At 59.2% G+C, this 14,110-nt stretch overlaps 1 protein-coding gene across 1 annotated transcript; it reads left to right on the top strand.

Annotated features, from left to right (window-relative positions):
* The first annotated feature begins 287 nt into the window (after positions 1–287).
* On the top strand, positions 288–14,110 carry SLC38A3 (solute carrier family 38 member 3). The gene is made up of 16 exons (XM_082344887.1): positions 288–373; positions 7,681–7,835; positions 7,926–8,007; positions 8,180–8,295; positions 8,868–8,941; positions 9,024–9,116; positions 9,196–9,277; positions 10,378–10,460; positions 10,543–10,601; positions 10,765–10,929; positions 11,011–11,090; positions 11,363–11,463; positions 11,692–11,816; positions 11,913–12,057; positions 12,998–13,101; positions 13,190–14,110. The coding sequence occupies exons 2-16, from the start codon at positions 7,735–7,737 to the stop codon at positions 13,292–13,294; spliced, it is 1,515 nt and encodes a 504-aa protein (XP_082201013.1). The 5' UTR covers positions 288–373; positions 7,681–7,734; the 3' UTR covers positions 13,295–14,110.

Genomic DNA, 14,110 nt, shown 5'->3' with positions numbered 1-14,110 from the left:
AGCTCCTTCTGGCTTGAGGGAAGTGAGGGCAGAGCATTTCAGGGGTTAGGGGGCGCTCAGAGACCTCAGAGAGAATCTGCTTTGGACTAAAGCATTCCCCCAACAAGATTCAACTGAGCCCCTCCCGGAGCCGCTGCTCTCCTACCTAAGCCTCCTTAGCGCTCTAGCTGCCCCTTTGCTCCAGGCCAGTGGAGGGCCCCCGCCTCTCCGCAGACCTGCCCCTCCTCCTGCGGGCCGCGGGGGATTGGCGGGCCGGGGGCGGGCCGGGGGCGGGGCCGAGCGCCCTTCATCCCCTGCCGCTGCGCTCAGCCGGGAGCAGAGCGGACAGCACCGGCCCGAGCGGAGCACCGCGCGTCCTCACCCGCGAGGCCAGGTACTGCTGGGGCGCCGACCCCCCGCCCAGGGGCACCGAGCGGGCGGAGCCCTACTGTCCACTTTCGCGTCCGGAGCTGGGCTCTGGGCAGGTCCCCTCGCCCGCCCTGGCTCCGGGCAGGCGCCCCAGCCTCTGGGGAGCCAAAGCCCCGAGCGCTCCAGGCGCAGGTCTGGGGACCCGCCAGCTCCCAGCTTGAGCTAGTGTCCTGGGAGGAGCACCTCGTGGTCTCGGGGCCTCTCGCAGGGCCGGGCGGGATAGCAGGAGGTCGGCGGCACCCGGGGCTGGGGTCACAGGACGCCTTGTTGGGGGCTAGAGTGGCACGCGATGGGCTTCCCGAGGCACGGTCCATGGGGGCGAGCTCGAGAGGGCCCGGACGGGGGCCTAAGAGGGCCGGGGAGCAGGCCCTGGAGCGCTGCCCCGACGGGCGCCTGACAAGCAAATCGGCCCGCTGGCACGCCGGGCGTCAGGGTATATTTATCCCGCTGCGTTAGGCAGGGGCTTGAAGGCAGATCGGGCCAGGCTGCCTGAGGGGCCGCGTGGCACATGTTGGTCCCAGAGTCCGTGCCATTTGCAGCCAGGCCAGCGGGCACGGCGGGCACAGGGCGAGCGTGGCTCCCTGGATTGAGGGCGTGGCTCGGTCTGAGCTCCTAGAGCTGACAGTGCGCGCAGGGGCGGAGGGAAAGGACCAGGACTAGGTTTGCAGGAACCCGCCCCCACCCGATTGGCCCCTTCGATTGGCCACAGCGAGTGCGTGCGTTTGTTTACACCCGGGGAGGGGGAGGCCAGGGGCGGGGCCTGTGGGAATCCACCCTCTCCCCCACAGTGACCCGAGTCCTGAGCCCAGGTGTAGGCTCTGGGACAGGTCTGAGGGGGACTAAGTTAAAGGTCCTTGCACCGTGGGGGCCACCTCGACCCAGGCCCATCCTTCTTTCAGCCTGCCAGTGCTGTCCTTCCTTCCATGACTGCCTTCAGCCACTGTGCTGGCCCTGAAAGGGGCCCTTCCTCTTTAGTACACAGTCTGGCATGGGGGCTCACTTCCTTCTGGAAAGTAAGCAAATGCCTCAGAGGTTCTCAGTCTGGAGCATAGCAAGTTGGAGAGATCCAAGGACAGGTCCATTTTGAGAGGGGGAGGTTCTGCACAAACATGGAAGGCTTCCTGCAGGAAGCACCAAAGGTGGGAGAAATCAGGGGTGGATGAGGCCAGGCCTGGCACATTCCTAAGAGGGCTGGAATGCTGGGATCAGGAATGAGAATCTCGGACTCCTTGAGGTTGAGGACTGGGGGCTGTGTCTCGGGGGAAGGCGGGGGTGTACATCTCAAAACTTTGTTCTGCCTGGGCCCATAGAGCCACCGTCCTCACTGGCTTCCCAAGCCACCCTTTGTTCTGTACTGGTTCTTTGGGCCCATGTCACAAACACCCCCCGCATCCAGGCTCCAGGTGGCAAGACCATGAGGGCTGGTTGCTCCTGTCCTAGTGCCTGCTGCCCTAGCAAGTAGCCTTGGAGGCCTGGACGAATGGAGAAACACGTGCAATAGGACAAGCTGGGTGGTTCATGGTCTCTGGGTGGGGGCAGGGAAGGGTTCTGAGCCGAACTGAGTGCACCCTGAAAGTCTGGGCTGGGCAGGGTGCAGGCACTCAGTCTGAGGGGGAAAATGTTTTGGGGGAGTGGTTGGCTACAAGAGAGGTACAGTTTTGGCATCTGTGTGCACAGAAAGCTGGGGCGGGATGTGCAGTCTATACCATAATAGGATAGGGGCACTGCAGGAGGATGTTCTAGTGCAGACATGGCCGGGGAGCCAGGCGCCACTTGGAGCAGGTGAAATGGGGTGGAGGCTTGCCAAAGACCTTGAACCCATTCCATTCATTTAATATTTACTGAGTACCTACTGTGTGCCCTGTGCACACTCAGTCTGCTGGATGGAGGGCTGGACTTTGGATAAAACAGATGCATGGTGGGGGCGCTCTAGAGGACCGGGCAGGGCTTCTGGGGGCCAAAGGGAAGGACCAGCTGCTGGGCAGGAGGGGCTTTCCGGCCAGCGGCCTGGGGTGGCTTGGATTTGAATTTCCGCTCTGCGGGCCACGTCCTGTACACAGCCTCTCAGCCAGCACGTCTGCACACGTGCATGGCTGCTGAGGATGGGGGTCACTTCAACTGACTGTCCTCTCCGTATACCTTTCCTATTGTGTGGGTAGACAAACCATGGGTGCTGGACTACGGGGCTGTGAGCTTTCCAGCTGGGCCTGGCCTGTGGCCCCAGTGGGTTCAGTCCCACCCTCTGGATGTCTGCACCTGACTAATGGGAGCATAACCTGCCCTTGTAGGAACCTGGAAATGCTGTGGCATCCCTGCAGTGCCCACTGGGCCTGCTGCCCCCTCACCTGGGCCTCTGGCTCCCTCTACTTCTTGCGCCTTCTGGGATGCTCTGTCTTGTCTTGCTGTCTCTCTGTCTCTTTCTCCATCTGGCTATCTCTAAATGGTTGGCCATCTCTGTCGATCTGTCTCTCACTTATCTGGTTGTCTGTCTCCCTGTCTGAATGTCTATCCACCCATCTCTCTGTGTATTCTTCTCTATTTGTGTCCCTCTAGATCCATCTGCATTTCTTTATCTCCCCGTGCCTGTCTCTTGGTCTGGATCAGTATGCATGGACACAGATATCATGTGTGTGTGTTTTCTCTCCCTGTCTCTCTCTTCCCTCCCTCTGACTCTGCTTCTTCCTGACATTGGATGGCGCCTCTCCTCTGGGCTGACCTTGCCTTCTGCCTCCCCATTGGGGTCTCCAGTGAGTCCTGAGCTGCCCCAGGCCCCTGCTCCAGCTTTCTTTGGGGCCAGAAGTCCGGCTGTCCAAATATTTGGCCGCCTCCAGGGGATTCCGAGTCAGCAGGGAGGAGAATGGGCTGGCTGGCTCGGGGTCTCCCCTGCCCCTGGGGGGGCCACAGGCACGTGATGTCCTGTCCTTTGCCTCAGCTGAGCCTCGGGCTGCACGTCCTTCTCAGCAGGCTGGCAGTGGGGGGGAGGGGGCTGCTGCTGGCTCTGGCCCAGTCTTGAGGCAAGAGGTTCCGACTGCAGCTTCCACTGGGGGCAATCTGAGCAAGGAGGGTCCAGGGGTGGGCAGAAGGGGAGGCCTAGGTGTCTGGGGATAGGCCCAATGCTAAGCGTCTGTTAGGTTTAGAAAATGTACCCTGTCACAGGAAAGTCCATCTTCCGGCCCCAGCTGGGGCCCTCAGATCCTCCTAGACACTTCCGGATACCCGGAACACAGAAGCACCGGGCCAGAGAGCTAGGGGATGAGGGGTTGGTGTGGCCAACACATCAGTGCTCTGCACCATTTGCCTTCCCCTCCTGCATGCTACCCCCTCAGTACCAGCCAGATGTTGGCCACACACTAGCCACTTACTCAGTGTTGTTGGCAATGGGGGAGTAGCGGATGGAAGACTGGATCTGCTGAGGTCAAAATCTGGAGTTGTGGGTCTGGGGGAGGGGCAAGGGGTTTGTTTTAGTATCCTCCCGCGTCCCGAACACCCGCCCACACACCCTGTCCCTAGACCCCTGACCTCAGCAATCAGCTCCGCACCAATCCCTGTTGCTGTGCCTTGAGAACATACAATCCAGATGTGTCTGCTGAATCCAGTTTCCCTGTTAACTGATAGCTTGTCCGAGGAGGGTGTTTTCCTTCTGAAGCCTGGAGAAGCAGGTGGGCAAAGGGGCTCTAGGGAGGGACACCTTCTCTCAGCTAATGAGGGGAGTGGTAAGGACCGGTGAACTAGAACTGGGGGCAGCCCTCATCCATGGGCCCCCAGGGATGACCACAGTGGACCCTTAAGCCAGGCCAGCCGCCTCTCACCTGAGATCTGAGCTGAGGTGAGGGCTTCCCAGGCACAAGGAGCCTGGGGGCCATGGCAGCAAGCTCTGTGGGGTCTGTGCCTCCACCAGCACATGTGGCCACAGGACCGAGGGTAGAAGGACAGTGTGGCTGTCTCCCTGTAGTTAGCCTGCTACTGCAGACCCACTCACGTCCCTGAACATTGGGGAGGAAAGCCGGGCTCAGAGCCCTGGTGGCTCCAAGGACCTGGATGTGGGGACAGAGAGGTGTGCTTCCCATAGCAGCTGACACGAGCAGTGGCCCCACGGTGGCCTGGATTCCTGGATATCGAAATCTTTAATTAGCCAAACTCAACGCCTGTCAAGGAGGTGTGCCTGACGAATTCTCACCCTGTGATGTCTGCGTGGGCGGACATTACCTGCTATGCTATCCCCGTGGCTTCTGCACCGCCCCCCCCTTATCTCTCCACAGAGCAAACAGGCCCCAGGGCAGTGGCCTGGACCATCGATTTACTGCCTGAACGGATGCTACACCCATGACAGATGCCATTCTGATGATCTGCCCAAGGTCGCAGTGATCTCCCCACCCAAGATCCTGACCGCTCTCTGGGAGCCTGTGGTCTGCTCTGGGGGCGAAGTGCTCAGGGAGGCTCCTCACTCTGTCCCCACCTTTGGTCAAAACTTACGGAACCCCCGGAGGACAGGAGGACACTGAGGTCCTGAGTGGGGAATACTTTGTCCATGGTCACATGGTGAGGCAGGGCCAGGTCAGGCCTCAGACCCAGAGTGTCCACTCTGGACTTTCCCCACAGTGGGTCAGAATCTGCTGGCAGCTTTCCTCAGGCAGGGGCTATCCCCTGAGTCTACTCCGATACCTGATGCAAAGGAGCCTGGCAGGCGGCAGGCCAGAGAGACAGGAACTGTCAAAAATGGGCTGCCAGCCTCAGGAAATGCCTGGAGGTCCACATGTCAGGCCAGTACTAATCTCTACCCTGGCCCCCCAGCCCTTAGCCTTGCCCTAACTGAAGTATAGATTCCTTTACCTCGACTTCAAGGCCCTGTCAGGCTTGTCTATGGCCACGGAACCTTCATTCTATCCTCAGAGCCTGCCTTATACCATGCCTCAGGGCCTTTGCCTATGCTGTGCACTCTGCTTGAGGTACTCTTTTTTGTTTCCACATTCTGGGGGCTTCTGCTGGAATTTCAGAACTGGCTCCCTCACCTCCTCCTCCAGGAAGCCTTCCTTGATGTCCCTCTCTCTCCTTTTTTGAGTCCCAGCACTATGTGGCTTGGTTAAAAACCACACTATGTGCTGGGGTTCCCCTGCAGGAGCCATAGGGTGGGGGATGTCTGTGTGGGTTTTGTCCCTTCCAGACTGGAAGCCACTTGAGGAGGGGTATTCCATGTCCTCTCTGGGATCTCGCGCCAGCCTGAGACCCAGCAGTGACTGGTCATGAGTAATAGGCAGGACCGGAAGGTCTAGGCCCAGGTCCTGCTTGAGGGGATGGGGAACCTGGAGCCAGGGCCTCAGGCACTTTGGCCATGACCATGCCATGGCTGTGGTCTCCCTGGAGGCAGTGCCTGGCTGCTAGGGAAGAATATTAAGGCAGAGAAGAGTGCTTTGTCCAGGCTGCTGACTCAGCACACTCTGAGGGCCTGTCCAAGCCTGCCCCGGGCGGAAGGCCAGGCAAGGGCAACCCCAGCTGAGAGCCAGGGGGCACTCTGGAGTGACTCTGGAGACCAGGTGCTGGTATCCTTGGAGGGGTGCTGTTGGTGAGGCTCAGGGCAGGGGCATGAAGAAGACAGGCTTACCTTAGGGACTCTGGTCCAGGGGAAGAGGGTGTTAGAAGAGATGCTCAAATTGTCATGGTCCTATGTGGACAGGCTGGAGGAGAGAAGGGTTCAGATGCCAGCATCAGAGGAAGGAGAGGTAGGTTGAGGGGTCCAAGGGTGCCAGGTATGGGGTACTCAGGACTGAGGTACCTAGGATCTGAACTCTGGCTTGGGGCTGCCTGGGGCCATTGCAGGGAGGTCCTCTGGTCAGTTCTGTGTGGCTGCTGCCTCCAGAACACCAGGGCCTGTGGCCTGAGGCCCAAGTCCTGAGCCTAGCCTCCCCTACCCACCCTAGCCCTGAATGCTGAGTTTGAGACCCCTGGTGCTCCAGCTTCAGGAGCAGACCTGAGACCATCAGGATCTGGAGTGGGGATGGGGGATTTGGGGCAGGATTCAGGGTTCCCAAGTGGAGGGGGTGCCATGACATCAAAACTAGGCTCTGGCTGATCTGCCTGGCAGTGCTGCCCCCTCCCTGGTCTCCACTCTGGCTTCAGATCTCCTGCTGGCCTGTCTGGCCTTCAGGATGTCCTTGTAGATCCTGGGGACACTATGCCCAGGTACCTTCTGGGCATGGGGTAGGTGGCTCCCAGCGCCAGTGATGGGAGAGGGGCTAGCAAGTTGTCTGGGCAGTGGGCAGAGTTGGGCATGGGGAGGAGGGGAGCTGATCCCTTTGGGGTCCAGCTGAGCTATGCCTTGAGCGCAGGGAAGGGAAGACTGATCCAGTGGTCCAGGCCCATCTACAGCTGGCCAAGGTTCTGAGTTCCTGACCTGGGGCTCCAGGAAGTGGGGAGTCTCCTCAAAGGGTGGGCACCTAAGGGTGGGGTGGTTCCCCAGCAGGGGAGGAGAGGCTTGAAAGAGAACATGGCCCTGAGGCCAGAGCTGTGCGGAGGGTGAGGCCTGCGTGGCCCAAAGAACTGGGCCCCAGGGCACCCATTTCCTGGAAGGCCCCTGAGGGCCCTTTGCAGCCAAGCGGGCAGGGTCCAGGTGTCCAGCCACCCAGCACCGCCTTAGGCCTCCTGGCTCCGGGGGGGTAGCCTCTGCGCCTGCCGTTCCCAGCGCCAGCTCTTAGCCCACAGAGGGACCTTTGTTCCGGCTGCCAGCAAAGCCCGCCGGGTGGCTGGGAACAGGGCCCACAGCCCTCGCCCTCTCCCGAGGCCTCCAGCCGTCAGGCAGTGCCATTCTAGGTTGGCTAGGAGGCCCCTGGCACACAGGGCACAGGAAACTGTCTCCCAGTATTAATATCAGGGAGGGGCAATCAGTCCAGGGCCCATCCCCAGAGAGGGGTCTGGTGGCCTGGGACTCAGCCTTCTGGGGTCCTGGCACCACTGGGCTCTGAACTCAGGTCATCCAACTGAGCTTTACTTCACAGATGGTGAAACTGAGGCCCCAAGGGCTTGCCTGGGTCGATATGTATATGTGGCAGGGGAGTGCTAGGTACTAGCTGAGGTGTCGCCTCAGAATGTCCTGGAGAACTCAGGTATCCGAGCTCTGCCCCTCAATGGCAGGTTCCAGGGTGGCAGCAGGCAGAGCTGCATGAACATGTATGTCCTCAGTGAAATTCTGGGAGGTGTGCTACAGCTGCAGACTTCTGTGGGAGTCTGGGCCGTGAGCCCAAGGAGCGGGGATAACCAGAGGGACCGTCTGCTCTGTAGACTTCTGACTGCGTCAGTGTGAGAGCCAGTGTTCCTGGTGGTGGTCCCTGAGCCATGGAGGCACCTCTGCAGACGGAGATGGTGGAGTTGGTACCCAACGGCAAACACTTGGAGGGGCTACTCCCAGTCGCCACCCCCACGGCTGGCAACCAGAGGTGAGCGAGGGACTCAGTTATGGCTTAGGGCAGGGCAGGGTGCAGGGCAAGGGGCTGGAGCTGAGCTGCCTGGCTGGTCTGTGCCTGCAGGGTTGAGGGCCCCGGACGGAGCTGTGTTGAGGGCGAAGGCTTCCTACCAAAAAGTCCCAGCAAGGAGCCACACTTCACCGATGTGAGCAAGGGTGGCCGTCAGGGGCTCGGGGGCACCCCTGGGAGCTTGAGGGCAGTAATGAGGTGCTATGGGGCAGCGATGGGAGGCCAAGGGACAGTGCGAGGGAATGCTGATTTACCTCCACAACTTGCTAACTCACCCCACCCCTCCCGTCTCACTCTGGTGCCTGCAGTTCGAGGGGAAGACATCGTTCGGGATGTCAGTGTTCAACCTCAGTAACGCCATCATGGGCAGTGGCATCCTGGGGCTCGCCTACGCCATGGCCAATACGGGCATCATCCTTTTCCTGTGAGTGCCCTTAGCAAACCTTCTAAAGATAGGAGCCCTAAACAGGCCACCAATCCTGACCTCCCAGGACCTGCCAGTTTCCTGTCACAAGACCCAGGCTGCAGTGGGTGGGCACTTACACTCAACCCAAACCACAGCTGAAAAAAACAGCCGTGGCCAGACAAATATACCTCATTTCCCAGTAAACCTGCTGAGATGACAACACGGGGCCAGCCTAACAGGACTGAGTCTGTCCTACCACATTTACACGTGATGGATAAACCCCATGGCCAGGCTTTATGTGGGTACACGTGTCCTTACCTCAGAGCTCTGCCCTGCAGCCTAAATGGAAAACATGTTTCTTCCAAGATCTCAAGGGGAGGTGGTGCTCAGAGGGTCCCTTCTGGGTCATGGCCACCCTGGGTCAACCCAGGTGATGTTCACCACCCCTGGGGCCTGCCGAGTTTGCATCCACACATGTTGGGGGTCCAGACACCTGGGTCACAGACCCCGCACACCCAGGCCTCCTGGAGCTCATTGCCCCCTGCCTGCCAGGGGAGCCCCAGCGACCTCTTTTCGTCCACCTTCCCCAGGTTCCTGTTGACGGCCGTCGCCTTGCTCTCCAGCTACTCCATCCACCTGCTACTCAAGTCCTCAGGGATCGTGGGTGAGCCCCAAACCTGGCCTGTAGCAGGGAGGGGTGGGCTGGGGAGAGCACTCCTGACTGTCCTGATTCCCTGTCCCCACAGGCATCCGTGCCTATGAGCAGCTGGGCTACCGTGCCTTTGGGACCCCAGGAAAGCTGGCGGCAGCCCTGGCCATTGTGCTGCAGAACATCGGAGGTGAGGCTGATGGGCAGGTGATGGACGGTGGACAGGCTGAAGGCTGGCTGGTTTGGCTGACCTGCCTCTCTCCCCCCAGCCATGTCCAGCTACCTGTACATCATCAAGTCCGAGCTGCCCCTTGTCATACAGACCTTCCTGAACCTGGAGGAGCGGACATCGTGAGCCCCAGGGTGGGGCGGGGCTGGGTGAGGGTGGGAGGCCCTAGTCTAACCCTCTATGTCCACCACTAGCAGAGCCCAGGCTGGGCTAATGGGAGAGACAAGACAGGGTGGAGGTGGGGGGCAGAGAGCTGCCGGCAGAGCTACCATTCAGTGCACAGTTGTTTATGCAGCACCTTGGGGAAGACTCCCAGGAGGGCCATGTGGGGCAGGGGGTAGTCTGAGGCTGAGGAAGCCGGCCCCGCCTAGCCGTGGACCCAGCCTGTGAGCACAGAGGACCTGAGAACCTCAGGCTTAGCTCTAAGCTCCTGCTATTCCTGACCGTGGCTTGGGTGTTAGCCTCCCCACCACCTCGCCCCAACCAAGAAATTAAGCCCACAGCGTCCCAGTTGCCTATTGTCAGTTTAGCCAGTTCTCGTGGCATAAGCATGTTTTGTGCGTAGGAGCAGAGAAGATAGCCAGGTCCTGCCCTTGGCAATACAGCCCCGGCAAGCAGAAAGGCTGCATGGCTGAAAACAGCTCTGGGAGGAAGGAAACAGCCCGAATTCTGCCCCCAGGCCCTGGGGGTCTTTCCCAAGGAGTTGGCCTTTGGGCTTGCCCTTGAAGGAGGGTCTCATTCCTCATCCCTTTAGCTCCCTGTGTCCACTGTCCATTGAGGGCGTGGGGCAGGATGATGCAGGATGCAGATGCTGGGGGGACCACAAGGAGCTCAGATGGTTGGCAAGTCCCTGAGACCCCCATGGAAAATACCTCACCCCCCAGACCCAGGTTCTTTCATCCCACCCACCTCCCGGGCCCCTTGGGGCCACTCCATGGGGAGGATGGACCCAGACCTATGTATTCTAGGAAAAACAACCACAGTGACGGCAATTGTAATGGTTACCAAGCAGGAGCTGAGTGTATTAGTCCTCACCTTGTCCAGGAGAGTGCTGGGAGTGGGCCCATTTTGCAGATGGGTAAAGGGAGGCTCAGAGCTGTGGACAAGTATTCTTCAGAGATCACTCAGTGGCACCACGGGTGACCCCGGCTGGGGGTCAGGCGGCCCCATCACCCAAGGCTGAGTGGACTCTAATATCAGCTCCCCACTCCCGTCCCTGCAGGGACTGGTACATGAATGGAAACTACCTGGTGATCCTGGTCTCTGTCATCGTCATTCTGCCTCTGGCACTGATGCGGCAGCTTGGTGAGTGTGGCGGGGCCAGGGCCTTGGAGGGATGCGTGGGAGGGGACCTTCGGTCTCACATCCCCCCTCCCCAACTTTGCAGGCTACCTAGGCTACTCCAGTGGCTTCTCTCTCAGCTGCATGGTGTTCTTCCTAATTGCAGTGAGTTACCCTCCACGCTGGTCGAGGGAGGGGGGCAGGTCCTTCTGGGAAGCCTGGGTCAGAAGGCAGCTCCTCCAGTCCTGATCTAGATGTGGCTTCACAGTGACTTCCCAGGCAGCCTAGCCTGGCCCTGATACCCTCATCCTTCCCTGCCCCCACCTAGGTCATCTACAAAAAGTTCCACGTGCCCTGCCCGCTGTCCCCCAGTTTAGCCAACGTGACAGGCAACTTCAGCCTCGTGGAGGTCATCAAGGAAGAGGCAGGGCTGCAGGTTGAGACGGAGGCCGCAGCCTTCTGCGCCCCGAGCTACTTCACCCTCAACACACAGGTTGCAACAGACCGGGGAGGGGGCAGTGGGCCTGGTGAGAGTGTCAGGGGCTGTTCTGACACAGAATCCCTGTTTTGCCAGACGGCATACACGATCCCCATCATGGCTTTCGCCTTTGTCTGCCACCCTGAGGTGCTGCCCATCTATACAGAGCTCAAGGAGTAGGTATCCGTGGCTGGGAGAGGGGGAGGGGGCTGCCTTGTGTTGGTTTGGGGAGAACGGATGTGGTCCTAAAGGGGGGAAAGAGTGACAGGAGCCAAGTCATTTTATCCAAGGTCTCCATGGCTGCCACAAGGGGTGACCGGGGGCAAGAAGGAGGCTCCCTCAGCTACCAGATGGTGAGGGTGTGGTGCCAGAGAGAGACCCCAGGACACATGGGGGTTTCCCAGTGTGGCCCAGCTTGGCACCAATCCCCTCCCCTGCTGCCCCATAGCCCCTCCAAGAGGAAGATGCAGCACATCTCCAACCTGTCCATCGCCGTCATGTATGTCATGTACTTCCTGGCCGCCCTCTTCGGCTACCTCACCTTCTACGGTATGGCTGGACCGTGGGGGCAGAGGCAGAGGCCAGGCTGGGGGGCAAGGGGCTGGCCAGTGGCCATGGCACCCTGCATACTATAGGCGTTCATTAGGTCTGTGATGCCTAACTGTGCCCTGCAGCTGTGGAGGTGTGTTACCACTCCTCAGTGTCAGGGTCAACCCAGGCTCAGAGCCCAACCCCCTCCCTGGACCTCCTGCTGACCACCCTCCCTGCCTGCCACAGACAGGGTGGAGTCGGAGCTGCTGCACACCTACAACAAGGTGGACCCGTTTGATGTGCTGATCCTGTGTGTGCGCGTGGCCGTGCTGACGGCAGTCACACTCACAGTGCCAATTGTTCTGTTTCCGGTGAGCCAATGTGCAGGTGGCCAGGTGGCCAGGCCACTGGCGGGGTGGGACTGATGGGGCTGACAGATTGATGACTCTCCCCACCCTGCTTCCCAGGTGCGCCGCGCCCTCCAGCAGATGCTGTTTCAGGACCGCGAGTTCAGCTGGTTGCGGCATGTGCTCATTGCTGTTGGCCTGCTCACTTGTATCAACCTGCTGGTCATCTTTGCCCCCAACATCCTGGGCATCTTCGGGGTCATCGGTAAGGGTCTGGCCCTGCTGTGAATGGAGGCAGGGTACTGCCCCAGAGAACTTCCCTTCTGCAAACCCTGGCAGATTCCTAAGCTCATAACCTACGTTTAAGTGATGGCTGCTGGCCATGTGCACAGCTTGGCCTCCCATCTGAGATTTGTTCTTAAGGCTCTCCTAATCCATTTTGAGGGCTCAGAGCCACCGAGTCAGTTACCCTTGCTGGGGGTGCTGGAGGATGGAGTGGAGCCCAAGGGTCAAGGGGCCTTCACAAAGGATCTCATTGGCTCTTGTCCCCACCTCACATATGAAGAAGTTTAGAGTGATTAAGGGAGAGCCATATAGCTGTTAAGTGGAGAGCCTTGATTGGGCCCCAGGATCATGGGACTGTAGGTTTAGGGTTCTGTCCAACTGTCCCAGTTGGGGCTCTGAGTGGGAAGATCAAACAATTCTGAGACATCTTTGGGGTGACCCAACTCAGGAGACCGACTCCCCAGCCCAGCTCTGCAAGGACCAACACACAGACCTGGGGGCTGAGTATCATTGATATCACTGACAGGACTCTTGGTTCTGTATGTCTGAAAGCTGACTCAAAATGAATTATTCAGAAAGTAATGTATTGGCTCAATTAATGGAAAAGCCTTCAGGAATAGCTATATCCAGGAGCCCAATATCCTCAAACTTCATCTCTGTCTCTTGGCCTGCCTTTTCTCTTTGCCAGCTTCATTCACTGACAGAGTTTTCTGACACCAAAGGCACTAGCCTTCTATGCTGGTAGACAAAGAACAAGGGGAGGGGCTGATGGGCTCTCCAGAATCAGACAGAGCTCTCGAGTGGAGTCTCAAGATGAGACTCCCTCATCAAGGAATGTTTGATCTCATTAAAGGGTCCACCCTGAACCTTAGCCAATAGGTGGATGTGAGCCAGTGGTGGCCATGCCTTATTCTTTGCAGGTGCCACATCTGCCCCATGCCTCATCTTCATCTTCCCTGCCATCTTCTACTTTCGCATCATGCCCACAGAGAAGGAACCTGCAAGATCTACCCCCAAAATCCTGGTGCGAAGGGCCTGGGGGTTGGTGTGCTGGTGTGGGGATGAGGGGGCTGCCCTGACCTCAGACCTGACCCTGACTTCTGACCCCACAGGCCCTTTGTTTTGCTGCACTTGGCCTCTTGCTGATGACCATGAGCTTGAGCTTCATCATTATTGACTGGATCTCGGGGACCAGTCGGCACGGAGGAAGCCACTAGGATGACCCCCATCCTGTTCTGTCTACTCGTCCTCCTACCCCTTCCCAGACTCTTCAGCCCCTGCTCCCATCCAGTGGCCAGTTGGAGGGGGAAGAGAAAGACGTGGTGAACACTATGGCATTTGGCCCTGCCCCATGTCCTCTCTGTCGAAGTTTTTGTTAGAGCCAGGACCAAGGCCCTTGGGCCACTACCCTGCTGAGCTCCTGGCCTACAGGGGCTTCCTGAGCTGGGAGCAGGGTGAGGCTGTACCTCTGCTCCCTTCCTGCTGCCTCAGGTCCCACCCAAGCCCCTTATTCTCTTTGCACAGGTGCATAGACTGAGGCCCAGCAGCTGCCCCCTAAGGTCACATAGCCTGTAGGGGCACAAAGAGCTGAATTAGGCCTGCAGTCATCCCCCCACCTTGCTCCTGGGCCATGGTCTGCTCCCTGGGGCTTCATCTCCCTCAACCTGCTTGCCTTTCCTCCTTCTGTCACCTAGGCCCCTTTCGTGGGCTCAGGCCCTTGGATAATCTGGTCCTCTTTCCCATCCCCTCCAGCAGGAGCAGAACCCCCTCACCCTATACTTGAGGGTGAGACTGGTGTGGACACCCCAAGGGACCCCTTCCCTGGTCTTTCACCAGTCCTGGGGAGGCTGGGACTCCCCCGACCCCAAGCCCAGGCCATAGCTCACATTCCACTGCTGGGAGAAGAAAGAAGCTGGGGCCCAGAACGTGTCTGCCCCTGGGAGCCAGAGACCCCAGGGGCCAGTCTGGGGCAGGGGTGGAGAGGCTGGCTGCCCCCTTTTATAAATATTATACATAAGACCAGCTGTGCTTTA

The sequence above is a fragment of the Balaenoptera borealis genome, assembly GCF_965194805.1.
Source record: "Balaenoptera borealis genome assembly, chromosome: 12".
Lineage (NCBI taxonomy): Eukaryota > Metazoa > Chordata > Mammalia > Artiodactyla > Balaenopteridae > Balaenoptera > Balaenoptera borealis.
This window is presented reverse-complemented; position numbering and strand designations above follow the sequence as displayed.

Coding starts and splice junctions, on each gene's coding strand:
- SLC38A3 (XM_082344887.1), top strand. CDS start 7,735: ATGGAGGCACCTCTGCAGACGGAGATGGTGGAGTTGGTACCCAACGGC. Junction 8,296..8,867: donor ACGGGCATCATCCTTTTCCT/GTGAGTGCCCTT, acceptor CACCTTCCCCAG/GTTCCTGTTGACGGCCGTCG. Junction 10,930..11,010: donor ACTTCACCCTCAACACACAG/GTTGCAACAGAC, acceptor CTGTTTTGCCAG/ACGGCATACACGATCCCCAT.